The sequence below is a fragment of the Mobula birostris genome, chromosome 24, assembly GCF_030028105.1.
Source record: "Mobula birostris isolate sMobBir1 chromosome 24, sMobBir1.hap1, whole genome shotgun sequence".
NCBI lineage: Eukaryota > Metazoa > Chordata > Chondrichthyes > Myliobatiformes > Myliobatidae > Mobula > Mobula birostris.
Window position 1 is genome coordinate 62235879 of NC_092393.1, and position 13527 is coordinate 62249405.

The 13527-nt window shown below is 44.5% G+C and overlaps 2 protein-coding genes across 4 annotated transcripts in view; one reads left to right on the forward strand and one right to left on the reverse strand.

Annotated features, from left to right (window-relative positions):
- luc7l3 (LUC7-like 3 pre-mRNA splicing factor) overlaps positions 1 to 11795 on the forward strand; it is a 38615-nt gene extending 26820 nt beyond the window's left edge. The window contains exons 8-11 of the mRNA XM_072242477.1: positions 1062 to 1351; positions 3986 to 4128; positions 5551 to 5750; positions 9195 to 11795. Coding sequence (XP_072098578.1) covers positions 1062 to 1351; positions 3986 to 4128; positions 5551 to 5717 — 600 coding nt within the window. The 3' untranslated portion in view covers positions 5718 to 5750; positions 9195 to 11795. The remainder of the gene's footprint in view (positions 1 to 1061; positions 1352 to 3985; positions 4129 to 5550; positions 5751 to 9194) is intronic.
- Positions 10558 to 13527, reverse strand: part of abcc3 (ATP-binding cassette, sub-family C (CFTR/MRP), member 3) — a 193077-nt gene continuing 190107 nt past the window's right edge. For all 3 annotated transcript variants that reach the window (XM_072242475.1, XM_072242476.1, XM_072242473.1), the window contains 2 exons: positions 11293 to 11487; positions 10558 to 10904 (listed from right to left, as the gene is read on the reverse strand). In XM_072242475.1, coding sequence (XP_072098576.1) covers positions 10796 to 10904; positions 11293 to 11487 — 304 coding nt within the window. In that variant the 3' untranslated portion in view covers positions 10558 to 10795. The remainder of the gene's footprint in view (positions 10905 to 11292; positions 11488 to 13527) is intronic.

The window sequence follows — 13527 nt, forward strand, 5'->3', positions numbered from 1 at the left end:
GTGAAGATGAAGACAGCCTGCGATGTATTATACACAGCTGTGAACTCCCTAGGCAGTCAAGGAGGCCTACACAGCAGCACCAGGTACTCCAGATCTGGGGAACGAAAGGATTTGAGGGCATTCACATTCCAGGAGTCGCACCAGGCATTATTGGCTATGCATTGTTTGAATATTACATACATAGAACATTACAGCACAGGCCTTTCGGCCCTCGAGGTTGCACCAACCTTTTAACTTATTCCAATATCAATCTAACCCTTTCCTTCCACATAGCCCTCCATTTTTCTCTCATCTGTGTGCCAGTGTAAGTCTCTGAACTGTCCCTTGTATATCTGCCTCTTCCGTCACCCCTGGCAGCGTGGTCCATGCACTCACCACTCTAAACATGATGTACCTCTGGCACTAAGATAGTGTAGTGGTTAGCATGCTATTACAGCTCGGTGTCAGTTCAGAGACCGGTCCTGGTATCCTTTAGGGAATGTCTGTTGTCCTCCTGCAGTCTGAAGATGTACAGGGTTGCTTAATTTGATAAGTTGTACTGCGATTAAATTTAGGGTTAAATTGGGGTTGTCAGGGGTTGCTGGGTGGCCTGGTTCAAAGGGATGTATTTCTATAAAAGATAAAATAATCTCCCCTATATTTCTCTCCAATAACCTTAAAATTATGTCCACTCATGTTGGCTATTTTCATAATGGGGGAAAAGGTTTCTGGCTGTCCATTTGCACTATGCTTATCTTGTGCACTTCTATCAGATCATCTCTCTCCAGAGAGGGGAAAATCCCTAACTTCAACTTTCCTGATGAGACTCATTCTAATCCGGGCAGCATCCTGGTAAATCTCCTGTGCACCCTCTTTAAAGTTTCCTGTGAGGTGACCAGAACTGAACTGGAATGTATAACTGTGCTCAAGTGTTGACGAACAGGAGAATGTTTAGACTGCTGTAGTGTATTGGGCGTGTAGTGTATTTGTGTTTTAGAAGAGGGGTGATTATGATTGTGCAAGGGATGTGTTGGTCTGTGTGGAGCTTGTGTGCTCGTGTTCATGTGTTTCTTTCTATCCAGGAGAAAGTTCGGAAAAAGACTGAGGAACCAGAACGTGATGACAAATTAAAACGAGAACGGGAAGAGAGGGAGCTGGAACGTGAGCGAGAGCGTGAGGAGCGGGAGAAGAAACGTCGTCGGGAAGAGGAGGAGAAAGAAAAAGAGCGGGAACGTGAAAGAGAGGCGCGTCGGAGGAGGAGTCACTCACGTAGTCGACACTCTCACTCCAGCCGAGCGTCTGAGCGGCGACGGAGCAGATCACGAGAACGCAGGCGTTCCCGCAGCAGAGAACGAGAGAAGAAACGGAGCAGGTATTTCATGCGATAGCATACTGGAAAGGAGTTTCTGGCCTCTCTGTATCTTGTGGTCAGTGGTCCCTTCTGTTTTGGAGTTTTCCAGGGTTCATTATGATTCCCTTCCCGACAGGTGGAATGTGGCAGGGTTCCTGTTAGCCTGCGGGGTCTCATTCTTGCGTGAGCGCATTAGAGTAGACAACATGGTATGGGATCCATCCCTGCATGATTTCCTGTTTAGTTTTGTTCAGTGCCTGGATTCACAATCGCATCGATTTAGCCTGGAAATAAAACCTGTTCTGCCACCTGCATTAAGCAGTGTTTAAGTGTTGTCTATGTGAATGGTCTTCTCAACCACTCTACCAACTTGTGTGGCAATTTTGAGGAATCTATGAATGTGGATACCAAGATCCTTCTGTGTCTCCACGCTACTACCAGAGGGAACCAGTTTGTGGAGATGGATCTTGGTAAAACCTCAAAGATTGAACATGGTCCAACTAATATTCTGAGCTGTGTGTGGGGATGAACTCAGGGCATGGGTCAGCTTCCGGAATTATGATATCGTAGCCATTAATGAGACTCAATATTCTGGGGCTCCGTTGTTCTTGGATGTGACAGATTGGGAGGGATTAAAGGACGAGGGGGTGGTGTTACCAGTTGGAAAATGACACAGTAGTCCTTGCAGGACAGACTGGAGAACTCATCTAGTGAGGTGCTATGAGCAGAACTGTGAAATAAGAAAGGCATGGCCACATTAATGGGGCTATATTACAGACCTCCCAGTGGTGCTAGAGATTTAGAGGAGAACATTTTTAGGGAGATTACAGACTATTGCAAGAAACATATTATAGTAGTTGTTATAGTAGGTGATTTTTGACTTCCGCATATTGACTGGGAATCCCATAACATCATAGGACTAGATGAAATATTTTGTCAAATTTTAGATCTGTATTTACTCAGGAGGTAGATACAGTCTGTAGAAGTGAGGCCATGTAGGACCTTGTACAGATTGCAAGAGGGGGTATTTTGCTATCCTGAGGGCCTCAAGTGCAGAAATTGCCGGGGCCCTAGTGGAGTTATCTAAATTATCCTTAGTGACAGGAGAGGTACCAAAGCATTGGAGAATAGCCAATGTTGTTCTGCTGTTTAAAAAAGGCTCTAAGCATAGACCAGGAATTTATAGGTGGGTGAATCTGACATCAGTTGTGGGAAATTTACTGGAAGGTATTCTAAGGGACAGGATATAAGTATTTGATAGACATGGACTGATTAAGGATGGTCAGAATGGCTTTGTGCATGGAAGGTCATGTGTAACCAATGTTACAGAGTTTTTCTAGGAATTTGCCAGGAAAGTGGATGAAGGCAAGGCGGTGGGTACTGTCTGTAGGGACACTAGCAAGGCATTTGATGAGGTCCTGCAAGAGAGGTTGGTCAAGAAGATTCAGTAGCTAGGCGTTCATGTTGAGGTAGTAAACTGGATTTACTACAAGGGATTGGTGCTGGGTCCATTGTTGTTTGTCATCCATATCAATGATCTAGATGATAATGTGGTTAACTGGATCAGCAAATTTGTAGATGACACCAATATTGGGGGTGTAGTGGACAGTGAATCAGGCTATCGTGGCTTGCAGAGCGAGCTGCATCAGGTGGAAAAATGGCATATGGAATTTAATGTAGACAAGTGTGAGGTGTTGCACTTAGGGAGGACAAACCAAGGTAGGGCTTAGTAGGGCACTGAGGAATGCAGAAGAACAGGGATTTGGGAATACCTATCTATAATTCCTTGAAAATGGCATTGCAGGTAGGTAGATTCATAAAGCGTTTTGGCAAGTTGGTCTTCATAAACCAAATATTGAATACAGTAGTTAGGATATTGTGTTGAAATTGTATAAGGCATTAGTGAAGCCTAATTTGCAATGTTATGTGCAGTTCTGGTCACCTACCTGCAGAAAATATTTAGATTGAAAGATGCAGCGAAAATTTACAATGGTTTTGCCGGGACTTGAGAACCTGAGTTACAGGGAAAGGTTGAACGGGTTTCGACTTTATTCCCTGGATCATAGGAGAATGAGCAGAGATTTGATAGAGGAGTATAGAAGCAGGCTTTTTCCACCGAGGTTGGGCAAGATTAGACCTGGTGGTGGTGGGTTAAGGGTGAAAGATTTTTGGGAGAACACTTCAGTCAGGTTGGTGACGTGTGGAACAAGCTGCCAGTAGTGGTGGTGGATGTAAACAACCTTCTATAATATCCACAACTCCTCCAACCTTTCTAACCCCACCCTTTCACTTCCTTATCCAAAATCACTTACTGAGTTGTTTAGCTTGGATCACTTGTGGTAAATAGTTTTAAGTTACCTTGTTCACTGTCTCCTCTCTATAACTGCACTCCAGTCTTGGTCACTGCATGTCTGAGTTTTAAATATTCCACATTTAGATCAGTCTTCAGCTGTGTAAATTCTAGTTTCCCTCTATCCCTTTGAGATGCTCCCTGAAAGCTAATTTCTCCTTGTCTGGCTGACTCTGGGTTTTGTGTCTAATGCATCTCTGGAAATTTGGGACATTGTTCTGCATTGTTGTGTGATCTGGGTCTGTTATTGTCTCTTGGATGTTGTTGATTTTAAATGTGCCCTGTGGCTTTTCCTTTTACTGAAGGGGTGATGATGGTTGGAGCAGGGACCGGTCGGAGAGGAAGCACAGGTCCCGGAGCAGAGATCGCCGCAGGTCACGGAGTCGTGACAGGTCTCACAGACACAGGAGCAGGAGCCGCGAGAAGGAGAGCAGGTCAAAGGACAAAGGTACAGAGACGGGTCTCCCTTGCTTGTGACTCACTAACAGATTGGTCTCTTGCACATCCCAGTACGATGCATTGCTAAGAATGGCTGCATGAAAGATCCCGAGGCACTGCATGGGAGCTTTTCTGGTCCAGTGAGGACTTAATTCTTAAATACCCAGTACTTGTGTTCATTTTAAGAATATAGAACAATACAGCATCGTATAGGCCCTTGGCCCCACAGTGGTGTCGTGCTGACCTTTCAACCTACTCCAGGGTCAGTCTAACCCGTGCCTCCCAGATACGGTAACCCTCCATTTTTTTCCTTGCGTGTTGATATAAATGTGTGTTGTTTCCCACATGCCAGAAATCTGATTGTGGCAACAGTGGCTTGGGTTCAATTCCCACCGCCATCTGTTCACTCTCCCTGTGACCATGTGGGTGTCCTTTGGGTGCTCCAGTTTCCTCATTCCCAAGATGTATGGGCAAGGGTTAGTGAGTTTTGGGTACGCTACGTTGGTGCCAGAAGTGTGGTGTCATTTGTGGGCTGCCCCGAGCACAGCCTTGGACTTTTGGTCCTTGATGCAAACACGATATTTTACTTTGTCTTGATATACATGTGGCAAATAAAAATGATCTATCTGAATGAGTGTGTATTGGAAAGTGGTTTGTACATGATATGTTACAGTAAATGGAGGTGTAGAGTACAACGGCAGGGAAGCTGTACTGAACCAGTGTAAACACTGATTATTTCTTACCTAGAGTATTGTGTCACTTCCACTCAGCCACAGGTTAGGAAGGAATGAGAGAGGGTGCCGAAAAGATTTACTTGGGCTCCACTGGAGTGAGAGATTCCAGCAACTGGAAAAGCTGGTCTGATTCTCCTTGGAGCAGAGGATGGGAGAGGATGTGGTGGAAGTGGATGGTTTACTGAGGTCAGAAACTGTTCTCAGTACTGAGGAAGGGTGGGAGAGGGTAAAACATGCAGATGGTCGGAGGAAGGAAAAGGGCTTGTCTTGTTGCTGGAATGCATCAACATTTGTGGGATATCCCCAGCGGTTGGGTTGGTGGTTAATGCGAATAGTTTCAATGTACATGTGATAGATGAATCTGAAAGAGTAGTAATTCACGTTCAACTTTATTCGCCATTTACTGTGACATGTTGCTCCGGGAGGAACATGCAACAAAAATAACATTCAACAATTGGAAAGAATTGCTAAGTGGAGGTTAAGGTTCGTATATAGAATAAAATGCATAAATACCAGCGCATGTTTCCAGTGTAATCAACATTGTAAAAAGTGCTGTAAAGTGCTTGCTGTGCAGTGACGGCTGATAGTAGATGGTGGGGTGGACTAACTAGAATGATTAACTGCCTGGCAGTGTGACTGAAGAAATTGTTAAGATGCATTACATGTCTGAAGTTGTATGTCCGGTGGTTGTGTTGCAGAGAGGAGAGATTCTGAGGAGGCGAGGAAAAGCAGCCGCAGATCGAGTCAGACGGACAGAGAGAGCGCAGCATCCCGTGCAGACCCCATGGAGGTGGATACCACTAAAAGCGAGGTCAATGGGAGAGATGAAGACCTAAAATCTGAAGGTGACACTCAGTCCAATTAAAACTGATCTGATTTGACCTCAGATCAGGTCAAGGTAAGCGTGACTGTTGTGTCCCTCGGTTAGTTTGCTGTTTCTTTTCGTTTACTTTAGCAGTGCAGTGTAAGTATTCCGACTGAAGATGAAGAGACTAACCAGCAAAAACCCAGAAGGTATACTTTATAAAACGCCCAGCGACGACGGACAGACTAGTCTTGGCAGAATAAGAGGCAAAACATGCGTGTTGGAGACTCTAGGTACATACTTTACCTCTGTATATTGTAACGTACTGAAACCTGGGCCCCATTTCTGTTCCTTTGTGGATCCTGGTGAATGGGTTTGTGTTTTTAAACTAAGCATTTTAAAATCTGTCAAATTTGGGGAATTGGTTGGACTGTGTGGGATCGGTTACTGGGAAGTATAATAAGTTTAGAGTTCGTAAATTTTTGGCAGAGAATGAGTGTATTTTTGCTGTTTCTGTAACTGCATCTAAGGCATATTTGAAAGATTTTTTTTTAGTTTTAACCAGTCTGTTAATGTCACAGATGTTGCAGTAGACTTTTTGTTTTTTTTTTGTTTTTTTAAAAATCTGCCTTGCACTCTAATGGAGTCTTTCTGTAACTCGAGCCAGTAGCTTGGATTGATGGAAGTGTAGGGTTTATGACTAAGTGACCCTGAGAACCATATCTCTCACTGCGCTGGTCTTGTGAGCCGCCCCGAAAGCAAATTAAAAAGCAAGGAATCAGTGAATGAATTGCAGGTACACGTGCCAGGTACACACCTTTCTCTACCCACCTCCATGTTTGAATGTTTTTGCCTGTTGTCTTTTCAATGAAATCTTTTAAAGCTTGCTGTTTCATATTGTATTTGCTGAACGATGTAAACACAGGATTTAAATATTCATTCCTGTCACCATGATGTTCTGTTGAAATTGTGGAATTGTTTCTGTGCAGATGTGTTACAGAATTCTCTTCAAATTGCAGGGGATGGAAGGGAGTTTTCAAGAATTAACTTTACTTTTCACATAATTTTATTTTTAAAAAAGCATATGAAAAGTTGTTTCAGCCTTCTGTTTGCGACAGTACATTACAGGCCCTAGCACAGAGGTACGAATTCCGCGTTCTATGCTGCTCCCGCTTCCCTTGCCCCCACCCCCACCCCATCTAATGTTGAGTGAGCTGTTCATCTGCTGACACCCTACCACAATGATGAAATTGTTTATCCTCAATATTAAACTTATGAGACTTTGAATTAGTGTCTGTGGTTACAATTGTGGAAATGAAACGTCAATATTAATTCTTTGCTTGTGACCAGCTTCCTTCTGATGGGGAAGGATGTTGTAAGTCTTTAGCAGTCCTTTCAGGGAATTGGGGAAAGTAGAGTTATAATTCCTGAGCAGTGTGTACCTGACACACTACCAGACCAGTGTCCCAGCTCTGCTCATCTGTAGTCCTGTGGCATCGCCAAGTTTGCTTCCTGCTTAATCTGGGCCTTGACCCCATGGCCCATGAGATGCTGTCGTACCCAGTACCAATCTCCCTGTACTGGCGCCATTACTTAGCTTGTTCTCGTGGCTTTGCCCACTTTCCCATGGTCTGCTCATTGATTGTCCCCAGTTGGGAACTGAGTCTGAACTATCTGCCATCTCTTGTATCTTGCATAGATTTACTTGTCCTGTCCTTTGGTTTCCTCAGTCATACATCTCCCCCCGAAGTGAGTCTTTGATTGGGAGCAGAGTTTAAATCCCTTGGGACTGGGCTGCTTTCAGATGTCACCCCTGGGGAAGAGCACAAGGTTTCAGTTGGTAATTCAGCGGATAATTGTTGTCTCTAGCACTCCCACTGACTGCCTGGCATGGTTTGCTGGTGACAGTGACTATATCCCAGTGCTGAATCACATTCCTCCTCCTCAAACCCTTCACGTCAACATTTAAAAACATCACAAGTTGCTATTTAGGGTCTTGTATTGATGGGGTATATTCTGCGGTTACAGAGTGCCTTTGAGCACTTTTAAATGAAGTATTTGTGAAGGTTAGGCTCTGTTAGATACTGAATGCAATATGTATGCAGTTGGATGCCACAGATGTAATGTGGCATTAATGGGCTGTACTGTTTGTGATGTTGACTGTAAGGGATTGATATTGTATGGGTCACTGGGAAAACTCTTATGGAAAGCAGTGAGGGATCAGTATTGTGTGGGACACCAGGAGAACTCTCATGGGGAGCAGCTGGCTCAGAGTTTAACATTGAGACACCATCTCTGAAAGCGTGGGCTCTAGCAGTACAGCACTGGCAATGTTGGCTCAGTTTGGGGTGGGGTCTGATTGCCTGCTGAGAGAACTGCTCACCAGGTTAAAGCTATTTGCTTGCCTGTCCCTTCTATGGAAGTAGTGATGGCGCAGGCTTCGTTACCCATAACTGGGCGCTTAAACAGCCAGACCACCAACCTATCCCCCCTCCTGGGTTCACTCTGGCTGCTGGGCTGTCTGAAGGACAACCAAAGGTTGTTGGCTGTTGCGTTTGAACACCGCAGCGGTGGTCAAGTGTAGGACGTGCTCGGAGCTATCTGCTGTTATAAAGATGCACTTTCATTAACTTGTCCTAATCCTTTAACCTTGTCACAAGCACATTACTGGGTATTTCTGGTATTTTGTCTTACACACCCAATAACTCAAATTCCTTGTTTTGGTAGCACATTCTTTTCTGCAGTTATACAATGGGGGAACTTGGCACAGAACAATAGTAAATGTGGTTATGTGGCCTTGGGGGCAGTTTGATTGGATTTGTGTGTGTAAAGGGTGGATGGTGAGATTGTGGGGAAGTAGAAAAGATGAACTGCTTAAAATGGAGCAGTAGATGTGATTTGAGTTGTGAATGGAGCCTGGGGTGGGGTTATGGAGGATGGGAGAGCTATGATTTGGGAGGCTGGAGATTGGGAAGAATGTGGTTGATGCTGGCTCGGTGGGATGAATGGCTGTCTGCCATTCCATGCTGGTCTTCATTTGCAAGCTGCCTTCATATTGCCGTGCAGTGTGTGGCAGGTGTAACCTGGGCAAGTGGTGAGATGCACTAACCAGTTTGCTGTCATCCACGGCCACACATCAAGGGCAGCTTTCCAGTAAAGAATTAATATTGACATGTGGGGAAAATCAAATGTGTACAGAAAATGTGAAGTTACTGCCCTTGGCAAATTGATGTATGTTAAATCAGTGACAACTCTGTATGCTGTCTGTATTACAGATGGGAGATTACAGTAAATGACATGGATACAGTAGAGGTGGGCTATTTACAATCTGAGAAAGGGTTTCCTTTTCTAGGTTAGAGCTGTAGCCAGTCGTTAGCAGAAATGCCAGAAGACCAGCTCTGTAGGGCAGTAGGAAGTCTCCAAGAGGTACTTGCTTGCCTTTTGCCTTTTTTTTTTAAAAAGACCTGGTTGTATCTGAAGTGTGGTTGTCTGTTTCCTCAGTTCTAATTGTGTGCTCTTGAATCTTTCATTTCATAGGGGTGGCCATTTAGAAGACGTCAAGGAATCCAGTGAAGATTTGACTGCCTGTTCTGAAGGCTCTGCCCCATTAAAACAAGGTGAAAGAAAGCTGTGTAGTGGTGTAGAGGGGGAGAGAAGTTGTCATTTTTAAGCAAAAAAAAAGTCCAGAAATGAATTTGTATGGTTAGTTTCCCTGAAGAGTTCCCATTTCTTGTGCTTGCAACACCTTACCTATAGTGAGCTCGAGTGCTGTTTTTCAAACCACAAATGTGTCAGGCTAAAGTGAGCAGCCCAGACTGTGACTTGCACTTGTACCCAAGGTTTTCCTTGACGATTAAGTTTGTAGTGACTGCTGTGTAAATACCAGGCAGGTTGAGTTGTATAGAGCTGTTTTGATCAAGGCTGATCTATCTTGTGGCCACCATTTTTATTTTGGTTTTCATAGTGCTAGCCTGCAGCCTGTTCCTTCCTTTCCCATCCAACTACAAGGACGTGTTGAATTTTCCCTGCCCTGCTGTTCCTGTACTTTGAATATGGTTGCTGTAATTTGCAAATTTTAGTGTCAACTATGAATAAATTTTTTTCAGTAAACATTCCTGGAGCTGGTATTTAATTGTTGGGTTTGTCAGCAAGCACTTAGGTTATACATGGAAATAGGTCCTTCGGCCAGCTAGTCCCATATCCTGAGCATTTATTGGTCCAACTATCTTATTGTACCTATCTTACTGCTCTCAGATTAAAGCCTCTTCCTTATCTTGAACCAGTTCCTCCTTTTTGATGCCTTACCCATGACAGGGAAAGTTCCCTCTGCTCCAGGGGAAACTATCTGTTGATCCAGTTGTGCTCCATAACTAAAGGATAAAGATTAATTTGTCAAATGTGCATTGAAGTATACTGTGAAATGTCTTTTGCAACAGTGACTAACACTGTGAAGATGTGCTGGGCTACTTGCAGGTGTCAGACTTCTGGCACCAACATGGCATGCCCACAACTCACTAACCCGAACTGTACATCTTTGGAATGTGGGAGGAAATTGGAGCACCTAGAGGAAACCCACACAGTCACAGGAGAACGTAGAAACGGTGATGTGAATTGAATGCTAATAAACAGCAATCACACCTGGCCTTTCTGTAGTGGGTGGGGTGACTGGAACTCCACGTGCATTGTTTTGTTAATTTGCAACATATATTCTGTTCCCCACCATACATCCATTCATTTCATTTTTAGGAACTAGAGTTGAATGCCCAAGATCTCCCTGTTCTTTGTGCCCTGGCATTCATGCCATCTATTCCACACAGAGCAGTGCACGCAAACAGACAACCCCCCCACATTACTGCTGCTGGCTTATGCAGCTGATTGATTAAAGCAAGTTTCAGCTCAGTTTAGCTAACAAATCATTTTATTTAAACTACTGGCTACCTTAATGGATTATATTGCAGCTGCCACTGTTCACAGCAGTAGTTACAAAAGAATTCAAAATTACTTCAACATAAATGCTGAATGTATAAATACATAAAATAGAAAAAATGCTGTTCAAAACTCTCCACAGCAAGCTTGAGCTGATCTGTTCAGGCATTGACTTGGCTCTGCCTCATTTTACATTAGGCTTCTAGGTGTTGTTACACCAGTCCGGCATCCTTGGCCATGCTGTAAAATATCCCTTTCTGTGCAATGAGGTTGCTGGGTGAATCAAACTCTGCGATCTCCCCTTTGTCCAGTACCAACACCCTGTCAAGAGGGAAGAAGACTAGTTAGCACAAAGATTGAACAGCCATTCACAGCAAGGCTTCCTCTTGAGGCCAATGCACAAACAGCTGCCAGCTCAGGCAGCATCTATGGAGAGAAAAAGATGTTTCAGCCTGAGGCCCTTCATCAGGACTGAGGGATTGAAAACTGCTTGTAACAGGGTTTCCACTGAATGGACCTGTGCTGTAGAAGCTCCTCTACATTGGCAGCATTTAGCTTTCTCTGAAACCATTTTTTAACGCCCTCCTCCCCTTATATTTGAAAGTGACTTTAAAACAAGGTGCTAGCCCCCAAGAGGGGCAGAGGATCTCTGCTTGTCTCACAGTACTCCAGTACTGCCTGTATGTCAGCTGTGAGGGGAGCTCTGTACCTGTTGTAATCCATGATTGTGTTGAGGCGATGTGCAATGGTGAGGACAGTGCAGTTCTCAAACTGAGTCCTGATGGTGGACTGAATCAGGTCGTCAGTCTCCAGGTCAACAGCAGCAGTGGCTTCGTCAAGAATCAAAATCCGTGTCTTCCTCAGGAGAGCTCTGGCAAGGCACACCAGCTGTCTTTGGCCCACACTGCAACAGGGGAAAGGTTTAAAGGTTAACAATACACTGGCTTCCGTCCTGTTCCCTCCACTGAAAGCACATACCACCAGGCTCAAGGACAGCTTCTATCCCAGACTACTGAATGGTTCCCTGGCATAACAGGGTAGACTCCTCACAATCTGTATTGTTATGAACTTGCAGTTTATTGTTTGCTTGCACATTCTCTGTAACTGGAACACTCTTCAGCTTTGTTTTCCCTGTTGTAATGAGATGATCTGTGATATGGATGTAAAGCAAAGTTTTTCCACATGGGACAAAATAAACTAATTTACTCACAAGCAGTTTACAAAACTAACTCCCTCACAGGTTGAACCACGCACAGCTACAGCTTTGAATCTGCCTAAGGTAGCTTACACAGTGTACATTCACAAACAACTTATTTTGAAAACTCTACCCCAATGAAGAGTTATGAAACTCACTGGCTGCAGATGAATTGGGACACCACGTCTCCCTCATTTCAGCTCATGAATGTTCTGTGACCCACATTCTACAGAGAGGGAAACATTTGTTTGAAATGGGTGACTCTACCCTCCCCTTCCATTTCTAATTAATCCTACAACAGGAAATAGGACTTGAGAAATTGTCTGTTTTTAGTCTTCCCTTCTCACATCGTAGTCTTACAAAAACCTGCCATCTTCAGACATCAGCCGGGGAAATCACTGTTAATGCATAGCTATCCCTGACGGAGACCAGCAGTGTGCACTGCAGCCCGGTCCAGTCTCACCTTTCCCTGACAGAAACAAGACCTTCCTACTTTATTCAGTCTCCCCCCCAGATTAACAGTAATGCTGGTAGCTTGCCTAAGTACACACTGTAGGTGGTGATTTTGTGAATCGTGCACTGGATAACCAAATCTTTCGCAGCTCCATTTCTCACCGGTGGGGGTGGGGGAGGGGACGGGACGGGGGACATTAAGCAGTTGATAATCTCTCAAACTTTTGCCCCTCTAGAGGATACTGGGAGGTATAGAGCATCGGACTGGCTGCATCACTGCCTGGTCTGGGAACTGTACTTCCCCCTCAATTGGAGGACTCTGCAGAGAGTGGTGTGGACAGCCCAGCACACCTGCAGATGTGAACTTCCCAGTATTCAGGACATTTACAAAGATGGGTGTGTAAAAAGGCCCCAAAGGATCACTGGGACCCGAGTCACCCCAATCACAAACTGTTCCAGCTTCTTCCACCAGCCCATCAGACTGATTAATTCACGCTGATACAATTGTATTTCTATGTTATATCGACTATCCTGTTGTACATACTATTTATGACAAATTACTGTAAATTGCATATTTAGATGGAGACAACGTAAAGATTTTCACTCCTCGTGTATATGAAGGATGTAGGTAATAAAGCCAGTTCAATTCAGAAACTGCCTTTGGCCCATCCCAATCAAGATGACTGCATCCAAGCTAGTCCTGTGTGCCAGCGTTTGGTCCGTATCTGACAAAACTTTTCTCATTCATGTATCTGTCCAACTGTTTTAAAGGTTAGTGTACCTGTCTTGGTCACTTCCTCTGCTGCTGCTTCCTTTGTGTAAAGGGAAAAAAAGTTGCCCTTTAGTTCACAGTCCTGACGAAAGGATTGAGTTCATTCAAAAAATCCACACCTCGTGATATTATTCATCTCGAAGACTCTTGCGCTCCGAGAAATAAAATCCCAACTGGTCCAAACTGTCCTCTTGACATAGGAACATAGCCACTCGTCATACCACTACCAGACCCAGACCCAGCACCAGGGTTGGATCTTTCATGACTTAATAACCATCAGATCATGTGTTGCAGGATTTTCTGGGATAATGCTCATAACTGGCCTGATTTTCTGTAATTTAAATTCTTGTGACAGAGTAAGCACCTTGAACTGCTGACACTTCTCATCCTGAGCCACTTTCGGCTGCAGGCCCACCCCCACCCGGCCAGTTCTATGACCGTCTTGCTGACCTTGTATGACCTCGCAACCCAGGCTGGGCTCCTCAACGCCTCCTCCACTCTGGTGAAAGCCTTTAGGAACAGGG